We start from the raw sequence: 15223 nt of genomic DNA on the forward strand, positions 1-15223 counted from the left end.
CCCATCTCAGCATCGGACTCGAGATTTATTGCTTATGCTTAGGGTTACAGGGTTTTTTCAAACCACATTTCATCGGTGCTACAAATAATAATGAGATTTGCAATAGCAATTATCACTATTACTATTTCTCACACTAATGTTGCGCATAAATTAAAAAAATATCAGGTCACATTCACATAACATTTTCCATAGCCTATCTACATGCAGCAGACTCGAATGAAATAGATGGACAAGCAACAAAGGAATAAAACATTCCGTATCAGATTCACTCGAGAGGGATCTTCTTCCCACTCCAGATTGCTCATAATGAATCTAAACCACAAGCCCAATTTCATTTTCCATTACTCAGAGCATTACGGAAGAGGCTGGAGACCAGGGGGGTCTCTGAACGGAGCCATCCGTATCTGTCAGTCTGTAATCGCGCGCATCTGCAAAGCACATTTGGAGTGCAAATTATCTTTTAAACAAAGCCATTGATGCATTACTTGCTAAATTTATCGTTCATTTATTGTATTTATGATTTTAGGGTGTGTTTAGAGAGGATATTCCAAAACCATCAATACTGAATGCAATGTGGATCATGTTTGTGTGCAAGGGAAATTGATTTCAGTGTGTTCAACAAATTAAAGATGTACTCTCTAAAACAACAAACCAAATTTGCTATCAACAAAACTAAATTTGGTGATGGTTATGGTTAAAACAAGAAGAAAACAATTCACTAATTAGCTAAGAAAAATTAACTTCATTCAAGATATAGCACAAAATCGGCCTGAAACTATTTATAAAAAAAATGATATTTATACTGTTTATAAATATATATATATATATATATATAAAGTGGAATATTGTGAAATAAATAAATGGTAACACTTTACAATACGGTTCTATTTGTTAATATTAGTTAACTGCATTTTCTAATACATTATTAAAATCAAAAGTTGTCTCTGTTAATATTTCTTAATGGGTTTGAGCTAACATGAACAAACAATGAATTGTTGTACTTTTAATAATTCATGTTAACAAATAATAATAAATATAGCTCATTGTTAGCTAATGCTTTAACTAACGTTAACGGGACCTTATTGTAAAGTGTACTAAATAATACACTAGAATGGGTAAAAGGTTTGCAAATTTAGCATTTAGCATCATTCAGTAATGGATATTTATATATTTTACTGGAAAACAAGATAAAACACTGAGAGAAAAAGCGTTGTATTGGTTTTTATTAAATGTAACATTATATTGTATGGACAATGTCCTTTATCTGAACTGTCCTCCATGAACAATGAAAAATGATATCTCTAGATATTGTGCAAAAAACACATGGTTATTTATGAAGCGCGAAAACAATCCCATAGATAATGCTAGGTCATGTTCTTGACATTTCACTCGAATACTGAATGTTGGCCAAGAGGTTCATCAGAGTTCTCAACATGAGACCCAATAACAACGATTATGAGCCGACACTCTTGAAAGGTGAGATCAGTAAACAACAATAAATCTGTCATCAGAATAACACAGAAAGATTACTGAGGAAGCAGCTGAAATGTGAGCAAAGTTCGTCCATCAACAGTTGTTAAAGAGAATGTCAACAGTTCTAAACACTGGAATATTTTTCTCTCTTTTACTTACAGTACTTCTGATTGGTTGGGTATTAGTTGTTCTAAAACTGTAACATCAGCAAACATACTCCTATAATATGAGGCAAGCTTACACAGAGCCACCAGCCATGACACCTTCATGTAAAGAAATTGCTCACACAATTGAATGATACACATAGACTGTGTTAACCTGGCTCCCTACAGCTGTGTTCTTATTGAGGAATGTCTAGTATAAACCATCTGAAGGCCCTGAACGCTAGCTAGCACTAGCTGTTTGCCCTCAGAAGACTCTGAGTGTGTTAATGCAGCACTGACATGAGGAAGAGCAGAGCCGTGTGGAAAAAACACAAGTCCATGTTTGTGTTGATATAGACAAGATATATGAAGGCTATTTTTGGCATATACAAATGGTGCCAGCAAATGCTTTTGATCTGACTCAGGTATCTCAGCTAATGACAAAAGCAGTAACAGGAAAATTGTAAAAAATAATAATAATAAGTTTGACATTTAACTTTCACATTCACCCATTTAAAAACATATTTTTAAATAACTATTTGAATGTCTCAGTAACTAATCCTATTCTCAGTCAGTCACTTTGATAAAATCAAACAAATCTTTTGCTGCCATCTAGTGATCATAGTAATAGCGACAGGATGTTTTTCGTCATTTTACGCCAGTAGACATTACTTTACGGTAAGTGTCCAGTAGCAGCAGCATGGCGACTGCAGCAGTAGACAGAGGAGATGGACCTTCGTATGAAAGTGATGATAAATGTAAAGAAGATCGAGATGATAAACCAGCACCGAGTCAGAGTTCATCTAATGAACAGAATACAGAAGCGAAACCGGTGTGTCTCATAGTTCTAGGCATGGCAGGGTCAGGAAAAACAACTTTTGTGCAGGTAAGACTGACTTGAGTTGAGACATCAGTAAATTATATAATTATACCATTTACTTGGTTCATTTAAGATTATTTCAGTGTTATATGTGATAATTCTGATTAGGAAACCAAATCATTAAAAAAAAATCCGTTGAACATTAACTTGAATCAATTTAAGATGGATATTATGAATTAATGAATACTAATGTCTATTTATATCTTGTTGTACCAGAGGCTCACAGCTTACCTGCACTCCAAGAAAACTCCTCCATATGTCATCAATCTCGATCCTGCGGTTCATGAGGTCCCTTTTCCAGCCAACATTGGTGCGTCACTGTTGCCCCTATTATTCCCGTGAAACGGTGCTGGTTCTCGTACCGGAGGCGGAGCAGGTGCCGCGGGAACTTGTTCTCAGAACCGAGCCGGTCGCGTTGTGTTCAGAACCGAGTAATGACGTAACGGACTACGCAAGTACACAACTTGCCTACGAATAAAAATACCATTACGGACGTTGTTTACGTGTTTAAAAACTAATGTAAAAATCCAAACTAATGTAATTTCACAATTAATGATCTTACAACTTGCTTTTGTCTGTTTACACGTATTATGTGTGTTTATTTAGCACTATAACCTAATAGAACCTACTTAAATATTTGTGACTTTCACTTTTTGTCTAATAATGTTTGGATGTTAAATACATTCTCAAAACTTTTAAGACTCATGAGCTCCAAAGTTAATTTATTTCAGTGCCTTTATGCCAGCGCAAGCTGTGTTTAATGTAACTTTAAGAAGTGTTTCAAATTTATACATTTACTTCCTGATTTGCAGACAGAATTCCGGATCGGACACTGGAACCAGCACCGCATGATATATAAAAGCAGTGAAATTTCACTCAGGGTTATTTTACTTATTAAAACACTGGCCGCTATTGTTATGAATAAATATTTATGATTGGTTAGCAGCATCTTATTAATTACATTAATATCAAAGATTAAGTCTTATTGTGCTTTTCCTTACAGATATCAGAGACACTGTCAATTACAAGGAAGTAATGAAACAGTATCCTTTCAGTGTGAAAATATGTCTTGTGCTGTCTACCATCATTATCGTGCATATTTTCACCAGGCGTGGACTGTTATTTGGAGTGTTTTACTAAACCTTTAAACCTCACAATAGACTTTTACAACAGATTCAAACTTGTCCACAACTTGAAATATTAGAGAAAAGGTTATGTTTTGGTTTCCTGGTAAAGTTAGGTATATTAACATTTTCATAGTGATTTCTGTTAGAATGCAGTTATATTCTTCTCTAAAATGTTATTTTAGCTAGACACTGCTCTTAAAGGGATAGTTCACCCAAAAATGAAAATTCTGTCATAATTCCAAGGTCAAAAAGTGTAGTAGTGTCTACGGTAATTTAATTCATCTGAGTGGATTGTCTTTGACTCTAATACAGATATGGTTTAGGTCCAAATGGAGGAATCGTCACATCTCTGAATCTGTTTGCAACACGATTTGACCAGGTAGAGCTGCATTTGAAGGATCCAATAGATGTCACTGTTTTACACTTTCACTTCCACATTCTTCTGTTCTAATTTACCATTTCTGTGTGCCCTCTTTTAGGTCATGAAGTTTATTGAGAAAAAACAAAGTAATCACCAGTAAGTTTGTGTTCAGTACGTTAGATGTGATGATATCTGTGTCTTTTTCTCAGTGCTATTATTGCATGTGTTAATCATTTTGTGTGTGTGTGTGTATTCAGGTATGTTTTGATTGACACTCCTGGACAAATAGAGGTGTTCACATGGTCGGCATCTGGAACTATTATAACTGAAACACTGGTACCTCACTGTCTTTCACACTTAGTCATAATATTGCATTTGTATCTGGACATTTTGAATATAAACACAAGGTTTCTTTTCCAGGCCTCTTCTTTTCCCTGTGTGGTTATTTATGTGTTGGATACGTCTCGAAGTGTGAATCCGGTCACCTTCATGTCCAACATGTTGTACGCCTGCAGGTCAGCAGCTCAGACTTATTTAATAATATATATTGGTTATGCAATATCTATGGAAGCTTGTTTCCACCACTGAATAAAACAAATATTTTATATCTCACAATTCAGAGTTCATATCAAAACTCAAAAAAGTCTGAATTGTGAGATATCTTTAAAATCTTAAAAGATAAAAAGTTGCAATTTACTTTTTCTCTTATTTTGGCAGAAACAAGCTCCCATAAATATCTCTGAGATAAATGAATGTAATGTAAAGCAGAATAGTTCAGAGCTCAGTGTACTTGCTGAGTTCTCAGTGTTATATTATATTCACACTGTATTATGCATCATGAAAGTGATGTCATGATTTCAGTAGATATTACTGAAATGTCCTCTTTTCCTCCAGCATTCTCTACAAGACCAAGCTACCATTCATAGTTGCCATGAACAAGGTAAGAAAATGCTGTCCTAATCCTAATCTTCAGTGGTCAATCAATAGGGATATTTAACTGCAAATACGGATATTTAGAAGAACGACATTATGTATACATTGTATTATGCATTCAAGCAAATTTGATGCATGTAGTATTTCTTAAATAAAATCGAGTTATTTTCTTAATTATTATAGAATTATAAATGTATATATGTAAATAAATATTAACACATAATTACTAATATTTATTGTTTACATTTAAATAAAGTTGTTAATATTAATGGTACTATTTATGTTAGTAAATAGATGTAATATGAATAAATTCACTGTTCAAAAAATCATTATTGGTGGATAACACAATCTCGCCCATCAGCATATTTTTTTCAATACAGTATGTTTTAAATAGAACAAATCAGTTATTGTTTGTTTTTCTGCACCTTTATCAGACTGACATCATTGATCACAGTTTTGCGGTGGAGTGGATGCAGGACTTTGAGGTGTTCCAGGACGCTTTGAATCAGGAGACGTCTTACGTTAGTAACCTGACCCGCTCTATGAGTCTCGTCCTGGATGAGTTCTACACCAACCTGAGGGTGAGTTTAAAGCCATGGTCCAGTTAGCTGCCAGCTCACACGCATTCAGCGTGAGACTCAGGCAATTGACACTTTTCACATGCTCTCACGTATCAAAGCTTTGACTTTTGCCCGAAAATCATATTAGAAGTTCGTTTGTTTATTACCGGTAATATACATATTCAAATATTTATGAATAATATTTTGACCATTAAAGGGGCGGCGCTAGGGCTGGGCTAAGGGGGCTTAAGCCCTGAATGTTTTTAGTAAAGCCCCGAATATTTTGTTACCTTGTCTTTCTCATAGAGCAAAACAATTAATCAGAAAAACAAATGTGGATAAGATTACAGCTGCCGCGATTACCTAATCATGAAAAGTGCATATTACAGTTTTATTTATATTTTTCCCTTTACATTAAAGGTACTTGCAACGTGCTTTTGCAGTGTTGAGCATTGTAGCCAATCACAGACATGTCTGTTGAACGCACCGGCCAATCAGAGGCGTTTAAATGAGTCGCTGTGCTTAAGATGTTTTGCGCGATCTCATAGAGTTCTACACTTTTCGCAAACCTGTCATTATTATTGGCAATAAACTTAAGATGCAAATAAGAGATTCACGGCAATGTATTTGATATTCTTGATGCTGCTCACCTGCTTGATGCACTCCATTACGCACCGCTCTGTTTGTTGTTATGATGACTAAAAGTTCAGCGGTCTAGCTCATCAATGTCAGAATGATTAAAGAAACCGGGGCTTACCGTTCACAGAAGGATGTTAACAGTGAATGAATACCTGGTAAAATGTAAGATAAACATTTAAAGGGCACCTATTATGGAATTTTGAAATTTACCTTTCATGTAGTGTGTAACATAGATCTAAGTGAACAAAAAAATCCTGCAAAGTATGAAATATGAAAGTGCACCGTATATAAAGTTATTGTCTTTCAAAAGTAGAGTCGACTCTGAGTCATTTTTATGAATCGTTAGAAGACCGAAGCTTTTTCTCTGACTAGATGACGTCAACTTGTCAAGTTATTTGAGTACGATACGCCCACTTATTGCGCTCCAAGGCCAGGAAAAATATCATGGCGACGAGACGCTGTGTTCTGAAGTGCGACTCAAGTGAAGTCAGCATTTGAAGACTAAGTGGCTACAATTCATATATACAACTATACCACAGAAGTATAGTCTGTGCTTTGTTCGCGCCATTTTGAAGACGATTGCTTTAAATGCAATCAAACTTGGATTCGCGAGCCGGCTGATATTGAAGGAAGGTTCATTTCCAAGTGTATTTGCATCAGCTTCCTCCTCCGTATCACAACCTGTAAGTGTTATTAATAATTGTTGCTTTTATGTTTTATGTAGCATGATTAATAATTATTTTGTTTGTTGTGTAAGCACCGTTTAGCTTCTAGGTCTTCAATGACAATTGTATTGAGATATGTGAAGTGTTTGTCGTTGTTTTCGGAGTTGTCTTATATGATAGAGTAATACCTCGTAGTAACATAACAGCATTTTTTTTTTTGTAAAAACGTTGTTTATGCATCGGGCTAACGCAAACAAAGACTGATTGTGCTTTTACAATATGAACTCTGGGCTATGCTCGCTAACATAACATTAAATTCTTTATCTTATTTTTAGTTTTTTACTACAAACTACAAAGCAGTGGACTATAATCATTATTATAACACGATTTAATTGATAAAAGCATCATTGTACTCCGTGTTAAACAATAAGTATTATCTCTGTAAACACTGCTGGGTCATCTGACCAATCAACGCAGATTAGCGTCGCGCAAAGGAGGGGTTTGAAAAAATGAGTCGTTGAACGATTCATTTGGGAGTCGGTGAGCAAATCAGGTAAAAATAAATGCATATTATACGACAACTAAAGTGTTTTTTGTCATTGCATGCATGTAAAACTGTTGTTGGGGACTCCCTAAACAACATTAGGAACATTTTAAATGTCATAATAGGTGCCCTTTAATATTTGACAACTTTTTTACAATAGAAATGTTCCTTTTCGAATTGAAAATATGCTATCATTTCCTTGATTCATGTAGAGAATGTATGCATACTTAACCTTGCTAATGAGCTCGCGATTCACAACTTCACCAGGTATGAAAATGCCTCGGAATCTGAATTGAGAACAACGTTTACAAGCAAACACATTTACAAAAAATAATGCCCATAACAGGTTTGAATATTAAAGGCTGCCTAATATTCGTTTGAATATCATTCTTTTTTGAAATATTCTAATTATATTTGAATGAATTTGAATATAATATAATAGCCAATGAAATGGGACTTTTTTGTACACGATGATGTCAAAAAACCCACGTCCTCTGGGATGTTCTGAACGTGGCTTAATGCATTAGATTAGAGACAGTGATAATAAAAGAAATACATGGTATTATCAAACTCAGTAAACACCATGCTAATAATGAATACCTATGTACAGAAAAGCAGATGAGCCCAGAATATGTATATATATTATATAAAATAATAGTATTTTGCCAAATATGTGGACTATATTACATATTTATTATATATTGTTATTATTTCATGAAAATATTATAACATTGTTATTATTGGCGGCATTATATTTAAGTTGAGTTGTTATTTTTAATCTTTAATAATAAATACCAGCTGACAGGGCTATCTGGATGTTTACATCATTAGGTGAGATTTATTTTTTCTTGAATACTGTACCTAATATTTATCCAAATGAATCGCTATTTAAATCACAAAAATTGAATTGAATTGAAATCGTCAAATTTGTGACAAGCAATAATAAAAACATCAGCCTAGCAGTCGTTGTACCATGTAAACATTGTAAAATGTTGTTACTAAACTTAATAAAATTCTGTTTAGTTACCAAATGTTTTGACAATCCCACCCAATACACAGTTTTTTTGTTTTTTTTATGCATGTGTACATGGCCAGCGCTATATTCTCATCTGTGGCTTTAATATTTCAAGTCCTACCAAAAAAAATAATTCTTGAAAATATATATTTTATAAATTTTAGGCTACATAATATCCATGATTCATCATGTCTTTTTGTGCATGTAGTTTGGTGGTTGTCAGTATATGTTAAACAGATGTTAAACAAAACAGATTTTAGTAACAGCATGGCCTTGCTAATTCAGCAGAAAGGGGCTTTTGGATTTACCAGTTTAAAATGTTGTTTTTGTTTTTTGTCAGTTATTTTTGAATTCTAAAATGTACAGGTTGTTCTGTAAATATGTTTACATTTGGACTATTTTTACAGAATTATTCTGACAACCACAGCTTCCAGTTTTGTTTTGTTTTTCGCTGTAAAATCGACAGGTAGTATGAGCCATGCTAATGGTGAAGCTTACCTTGGCTAGAACCATCAATAAAAAAAGCAAGACATGAACGCAGATTTATGGCTTTCTCAGTGTCTGAAATGTATTGTTGGGCTTTAAGGTGACAGTTGCAATCACTCTTTTGTGACTTTAGTTTTTTCCTCTCAGTCCAGTGCTAATGCAGGAACGTTTCTTTGTGTCCTGTAGGTTGTCGGTGTGTCTGCAGTGACAGGTTCTGGGCTTGATGAACTGTTCGTACAGGTTGCAGATGCTGCTAAAGAGTACGAAACGTACGTATCCCAACACTCTGTATAATTATGATATTCAAACTTAAGCTCAGACTATAGAACTGAAATGGCTTTAGTTTGTCTACCAGTGTTGTTATCGTTTACCGAAGAAGGGAGTCCATCAGAGATTTAGTTTTAATGTGAATTACGATGCATGTGTTGTATAGGCAATATAGATTTACGTTAAAAGATAAAAGAATGCTTTTCTACAAACATTTGATATGTTTTACTGTCTTTACAGCGAGTATCGCCCTGAATATGAACGTCTGCACAGAGAGCTGGTGAGTAATCACTGGTGTGGGCTGATGTACTAGTCATGAATCAACTGGTCATGTCTCGCAAATATCCTTCCATCACTGATTAAACTACTTTTTTTTTTTTTTATGCTTTTTTGTTTTTTGTTTTTTTCATTTGAAAGGCAAATAAAAATTGCACTAGCACGTCCATGAGAAAAGGTCAAGTCTGACTGTTATTAATTGTTTCATCTCATGCACAGTCTGAAGCTCAGAGTCGGAAACAACAGGACCAGTTGGACCGCCTTCGGAAAGACATGGGAGCAGTTTCCATGGAAACTGCAGCTCCTACCGGTACATTCATTCAGAACGGTCACGTCTGTTCATTCAAAAATAAATATATTTGAAAGTCATTAATCAACTTTGAACTCTTCACATATAACGATCTTTAGATGAGAATAAAACAATGACTGTGCCCTGAATAGTTCTATGTATGAAGTATGTATTTTAAATACGTTTCGAAAAGAGTGGGAGGTAAGATGTGTGGGAACACTACTGTTCAAAAGTTTGGGGTCAGTCACATTTTTTTTTAAATGTTTTTGAAAGAAGTCTCTTATGCATGCTGCTCACCAAACATTTATTAAAAAGAGTACTATCTCGAAATATTATTACAATCTAAAGTAATTGTTTTCTATTTGAATATATTTTAAAAATGTAATATGTTCCTTTTATCAAAGCTGAATTTTCAGCATCATTACTCCAGTGTTTAGTGTCACATGATCCTTCAGAAATCATTTTATTAAGATGATTTGCTGCTCTTTTATTTATATTATTATTATTATTAAGGTTGAAAACAGTGCAACTTAATATTTTTGTGGAAACTTTTTTTCAGGATTCTTTGAATAGAAAGTTTAAAAAAGCAGCATTTGTTTAAAATGGAAATAAATTGTTACATGCAAATGTCTTTATTATGACTTTTGATCATTTAAATGCATCCTTTGCTGAATAAAAGTATTAATTTCTCTGAAAAATATCTTACTGGCTCCAAAACATTTGACCGATATTGTGTTTTTGACATGAATTGCTTTTTTTTTTTTTAATTGGATATCATTTGTATGCATTCAGCTGGACTTTGAGGGTGATCATTCATTAGCTTTGTTTAAAAAAAAAATTATGTATATGCATTGTTTTTTTGTTTTGTTTTTTTAGAAGCCCCAGATCTTGGTGGGCCTAGCGACCTCATCTTTAACCGAGGCAACCCAGATGAAGCTGAGGAAGACACAGACAGCGATACTGATGATATCGATCACACAGGTGAGAAGGATACTTCAAATGGCCCTTAAAGAACCATAATCACCATCCCGCTCTGTACACCCTTGTTAATGATGTCTCTTTTCCCCCATTGATTCTTTTAACAGTCACAGAAGAAAGTAAAGAGGCCGGTGCTTTCGGGAACTTTCTGAAGGAGAGAAGAGAAGTAGTGCAGGTGCGCAACAGGGAGTCAAAGTGAGGGCAGGAAATGTCCGCATAGTGTTCGGTCACACATTCGAGTTTGACCCCTGAACTTTGACGTATCCGCTTTCTTAACTTTGGAAGACTCCAAAATAGATTTTGGCGGCTAATACGGACCGTTTTCAATGAATCCGCTACAGTCGTAGCTGCCTGCACGTCCTGCTGCCACATCAACAAAGCCTGCGCTGAGATTTCACAGAATTGCAAAATGAGTACATTTGTATTAGAGCGTAATAACTGTTGCATCATGCACAGGTCAAGAACTGCATTAGTTCAAAACATCAGCATATTTTGTCTTGTGTCTCCAATGAGCATGTTATTGCACAAAGAAAATAACGTGTGGCTTTTCTTTTGCATAATATATTTATGTACATTCTACAATTTAATTTGTCTGTTAATAAAAACTTAACAACCTTCATAACAACCTGGAAGAGAAGCCGAAAATCTGAAGTTTCTCTTTAAGGAATGGACTCCTATACCTATAAAGTTTGTGTTTCTATTATGGTAAATAAAATATTTTTATACATACAGTATACAAAATGGGCCTTGTTTGAAACTTTCTGCTTTGTCTTTTCATAATGCGGTTTGAAGAAGCGTGGAGCGTGTTCATGTGCTGAGATGGTGGGTGGGCAGTAGTGGTTATGCAGCCATATGGCAGAGGGATCCAGTGGGTGTAGTGAGACTGTGGGATTCAAAATCATGCCTTCAGCCCCCTCCGTTTCATGAATTATGTTTCTTGTAGACCTTCGCATGTGTGAAATACCACTCTGCAAGACCTTCAGCTTTCAATAGTTGAATGCGAGCATGTCATTGAGATTCACCTTTTGGAGGAAACGACTCAAACATTTATTTTCTGTCATTTCACAGTATAGGTGCTTGAATGACTTGTATTTATCAGTTTTCATACTGAAATTTCATGCAGCTGTTGAGTTTAAGCACTTGCTTTAAAGTCTGCTTAAATTTGTTTAGATGGATGCAGTCAAAAATGTTTTGTATTTTGATTGTCTATCTAAATGCATTTTAGCAGATCTTAAAGTTTTGTGGATTTGAATTGCATTTACAATTTCCATCTATTTGGATTACACGGTTTTAACATAAACTTATGCATTTTTGTCAGTCATACATAAACTAAAAAATAAATCATGGCACAGTTTAACAATTTGCATCTATTTTATTTTATGTAAATAATCATAGTTTCAAAATGCCTTTATTCAAATTGATTTGAATCTTTGTATTGTGAAAATTAAAATTGTGTTTATTTTAAAACGCATTGTTTATTCGTACTATTACAGAAATCTTTGGTACAGTATGTTTCTTACCAGTTTCATTTGTATACGACTGACAAATATGCGGCACTTATGAAGCTTGTTAGTTTGTGATGGATGGATAGGTGGATGGATGGAAGGATCAATATACAGACACTTTATGCACTGAATCCAAAATTGGTGTTAGCTCACATTGGTTTACATTTCCATTACATTCAAGTTTATGCAATTCAAATATATATATCTCACATTTAAGCCTAAATATTTTATCAGGATGGTTGGGTGGATATACGGATGTTTGGACACAGTATTCACACGGAGCCAAATCCAAAATTGGTGTTTGCTTTGGTTTACATTTTCTTTGCATCCAAGTCCTGCCGACTCTAACTTCACTCTGTAAGTTTCATGAAACGAGTAGTCGTGAACCGATACATGCACGCTTTCCCTGTGTGGGTGACTCATCACATTCTGAAGCGTGTAGGTTGTGTGGCAAACTGGCAGATGCCTTTGGATTTTCACAGAGCGTGAGTCACTATGTGGTTGAGTTTACGAGAGCTACATCTCAACACCCTTTCTTGCTGCCGCCACACACACACACACAAATGCTCTTTTGAAACATAAAGGGAGAAAGGATGAGTTGAATGGAAGCGGGAAGTGTCAGGACGCCTACTATAATTGCATGTCTGGGAGGAAGGACATTGCCTGGCAAGATCCAAAAGTCAGTCATAACTGGTTTTTACCGGTCTATGGTTGTTTTATCGATGTTAATGGTCAAAGAGCTGTTTGTTCATACTAGGACTGCTTGAATGCTAGTATTTAAATTGTATGCTTTTTATAGCCAACAAATGATGCTTTCCGAGCTAGACAATAACCAAATCTGTTACTGTTGCATATTGAAAAATTTGAGTGACAAACTACCATACTATTTTATCAGTATGCAGTATGTACGTATACGGTGCACAGTGTGCAGGTGTTGTTGTATACAGCAAATACTGCCTAATATTTTAGAAAACCGAATGTGAAGTGGTACATGCTATGCAACGATTAAGATCGTGTCCAACATTGTTGCATGTCCTCATTTTGTGCATACTTACTATTAAGTATATTTGATATTTATTTATTTGATCAAATTAGGCTACCAAAATTAAGATTTTTACAGAAATTACAAATACAAAACAACCGATTTTATGTCTGATATGACAACTAGACCACAAATCCTGAATTAGATTAGGTAGTCTGCTTTTCCAAACTTAGCAATTCATTGTTCTGATTGAAATAAAGTCACCATGCAATCAAAACATTTTATGAAATATTGCAGTATTTATATAAATTATTTATCTTTTTTTGTTTAAAGTTCATGTACCCTCAAAATCTTTAACCAAAAAAACGTCCCCTCCCTCTTGCAGCAACATATCATATAACACATCTCTGATGATGCGTTTACTGGCACAAGGGCGGGGTGACCTGTCACTCACATTGAATCGACCAATAGCAAACAACAACCATCCAATCAATTCCCCATGGACAAAATCAAGTCCCGCCCTACATTTGTTCTTGTCAGAGTAGCCGTTCCACTTAGATGTATGTCACAATAGGGGAGAAAAGACTATAGCAACTTCAGTTTCATACCGACTTGCAGAATAACATTATTGACTTCCAATACTGAACATCAAACACGCAATGTAGTGAGATCATGTGACAAAACAAGTAGCATACAACTCTTAATTACATTATTATGTTTATTATAATTATTTATTATAACATTTATTGTGTTATTGCATGTTTCTTCACTGACTGAAAAAGTAGATACTACATAATGCAGTATCCAATAAGCAGTACCATGGAATTCAATTTGCTACATAGCTGTTGTTTTTATCTTTTTATGTGATGTCATCTTTTGTTCTCTGTTTATTGCTAGTAAACAGCATGTCTAAGCATGTGGATTGGTTTGACCGTAAGTCCCGGCCAGAGAGATACTGACGACCAGAGGTAAAAGCTATGAGTCATGCAGCACGCGACCATTAGAGTGATGTCATGTCCTGAGTTTAGAGCCTGCAGATACAGTATGACCTACTCTCTCACATCACACTCTCCAGAGCGCTTCACACCTAGAATACACAATCAGATCACATAAAGCTTTGGCTCAGGGGTTTAAATGCTAAATGCTTTACAGCTACAAATGGTGCCTAATGCATTGACGTGTTTGGACGTGCATTGAATGTTGGAACTTCAAATGAAAAGTTGCATTTCAGTGCCTCAAAAATAAATTGTAGCTGTCACGCCGTTAATATTTCTCAAGCTAGATTTAATTTTGAAAATCAATTGCTGTACATGCATTAACCTTTAAGGCACTGATATTACACATTTGGGGTGCATGTGGTTAATTATTGGTTTTCTTTGGTATTTTATGTGTATTATATGCTATTTAAAATGTATTGTAGTGTTATTTAGTGTATACTAAATGTATGTAGTATACAAACAAATATAGAGTTTTTAATCAAAATGTGAACAAAACATGGAATTCACAAAACCAAAATCTCACACACACACAAAATAGAAGAATTACAAAACAATGTTTTGACCAACCTGTATAATATTTAAACATTTAAGACACGTTGCCACAACATAAATCAACTTGACATGAAAACAACATATTGTAGTTCAGCTACAAATTAGTTGACTTTTATGTATGGCATTGTGGACAGTTTTGAAACCAAAATACAAGATCACTGCCTGGACAAAAACAAGCATTTTGTGTATTTTCGACTCAAAACAATGCGTGTCTATGAATTATTCACTGTTTCGCACTGTATTATTCAGGAGGGGTGTGTCAGAATGAGCTCATCACAATATGTTCTAATATAAATCATCTGGCATGCCGTAATGTACCTCTTAAGGAAAGTGTGTCCATTTGTCATTCTGCCACAAGTATCACAAGCCATTAGACTGATGTGTAACTGATGTCAGAACATTTTCCACTGAACTGCAGCTCTGCTTTAGGCTACTGTGTATTTTATACTAGGTATACCGGTAGATGTACAAAAGTAGTTTTTAAAATGACAACAAACTGTACCTTATTAAAAGGAAAAGGCTTAATGTAGTAGAAAATAATTTAAATTTA

General features: G+C 34.8%; 1 protein-coding gene across 1 annotated transcript; it reads left to right on the forward strand.

Moving 5' to 3' along the window:
• Positions 1-2286: 2286 nt before the first annotated feature.
• Positions 2287-11273, forward strand: gpn1 (GPN-loop GTPase 1). Its single transcript, XM_079632255.1, has 14 exons — positions 2287-2502; positions 2713-2806; positions 3500-3539; positions 3936-4002; positions 4103-4140; positions 4242-4320; positions 4405-4499; positions 4879-4924; positions 5352-5498; positions 9013-9095; positions 9334-9373; positions 9589-9679; positions 10535-10639; positions 10744-11273. The coding sequence occupies exons 1-14, from the start codon at positions 2317-2319 to the stop codon at positions 10833-10835; spliced, it is 1203 nt and encodes a 400-aa protein (XP_079488381.1). The 5' UTR covers positions 2287-2316; the 3' UTR covers positions 10836-11273.
• The last annotated feature ends 3950 nt before the right edge of the window (positions 11274-15223 follow it).

This window comes from Phoxinus phoxinus (assembly GCF_949152265.1).
Source record: "Phoxinus phoxinus genome assembly, chromosome: 13".
Taxonomy (NCBI): Eukaryota; Metazoa; Chordata; class Actinopteri; order Cypriniformes; family Leuciscidae; genus Phoxinus; species Phoxinus phoxinus.

What these genes read in the sequence shown, in the direction of transcription:
- gpn1 (XM_079632255.1), top strand. Translation starts at nt 2,317, where the DNA reads ATGGCGACTGCAGCAGTAGACAGAGGAGATGGACCTTCGTATGAAAGT. An exon ending in AAAAAACAAAGTAATCACCA is followed by an intron (nt 4,141 to 4,241) that starts GTAAGTTTGTGT and finishes GTGTGTATTCAG; the next exon opens with GTATGTTTTGATTGACACTC. An exon ending in TCATAGTTGCCATGAACAAG is followed by an intron (nt 4,925 to 5,351) that starts GTAAGAAAATGC and finishes CACCTTTATCAG; the next exon opens with ACTGACATCATTGATCACAG.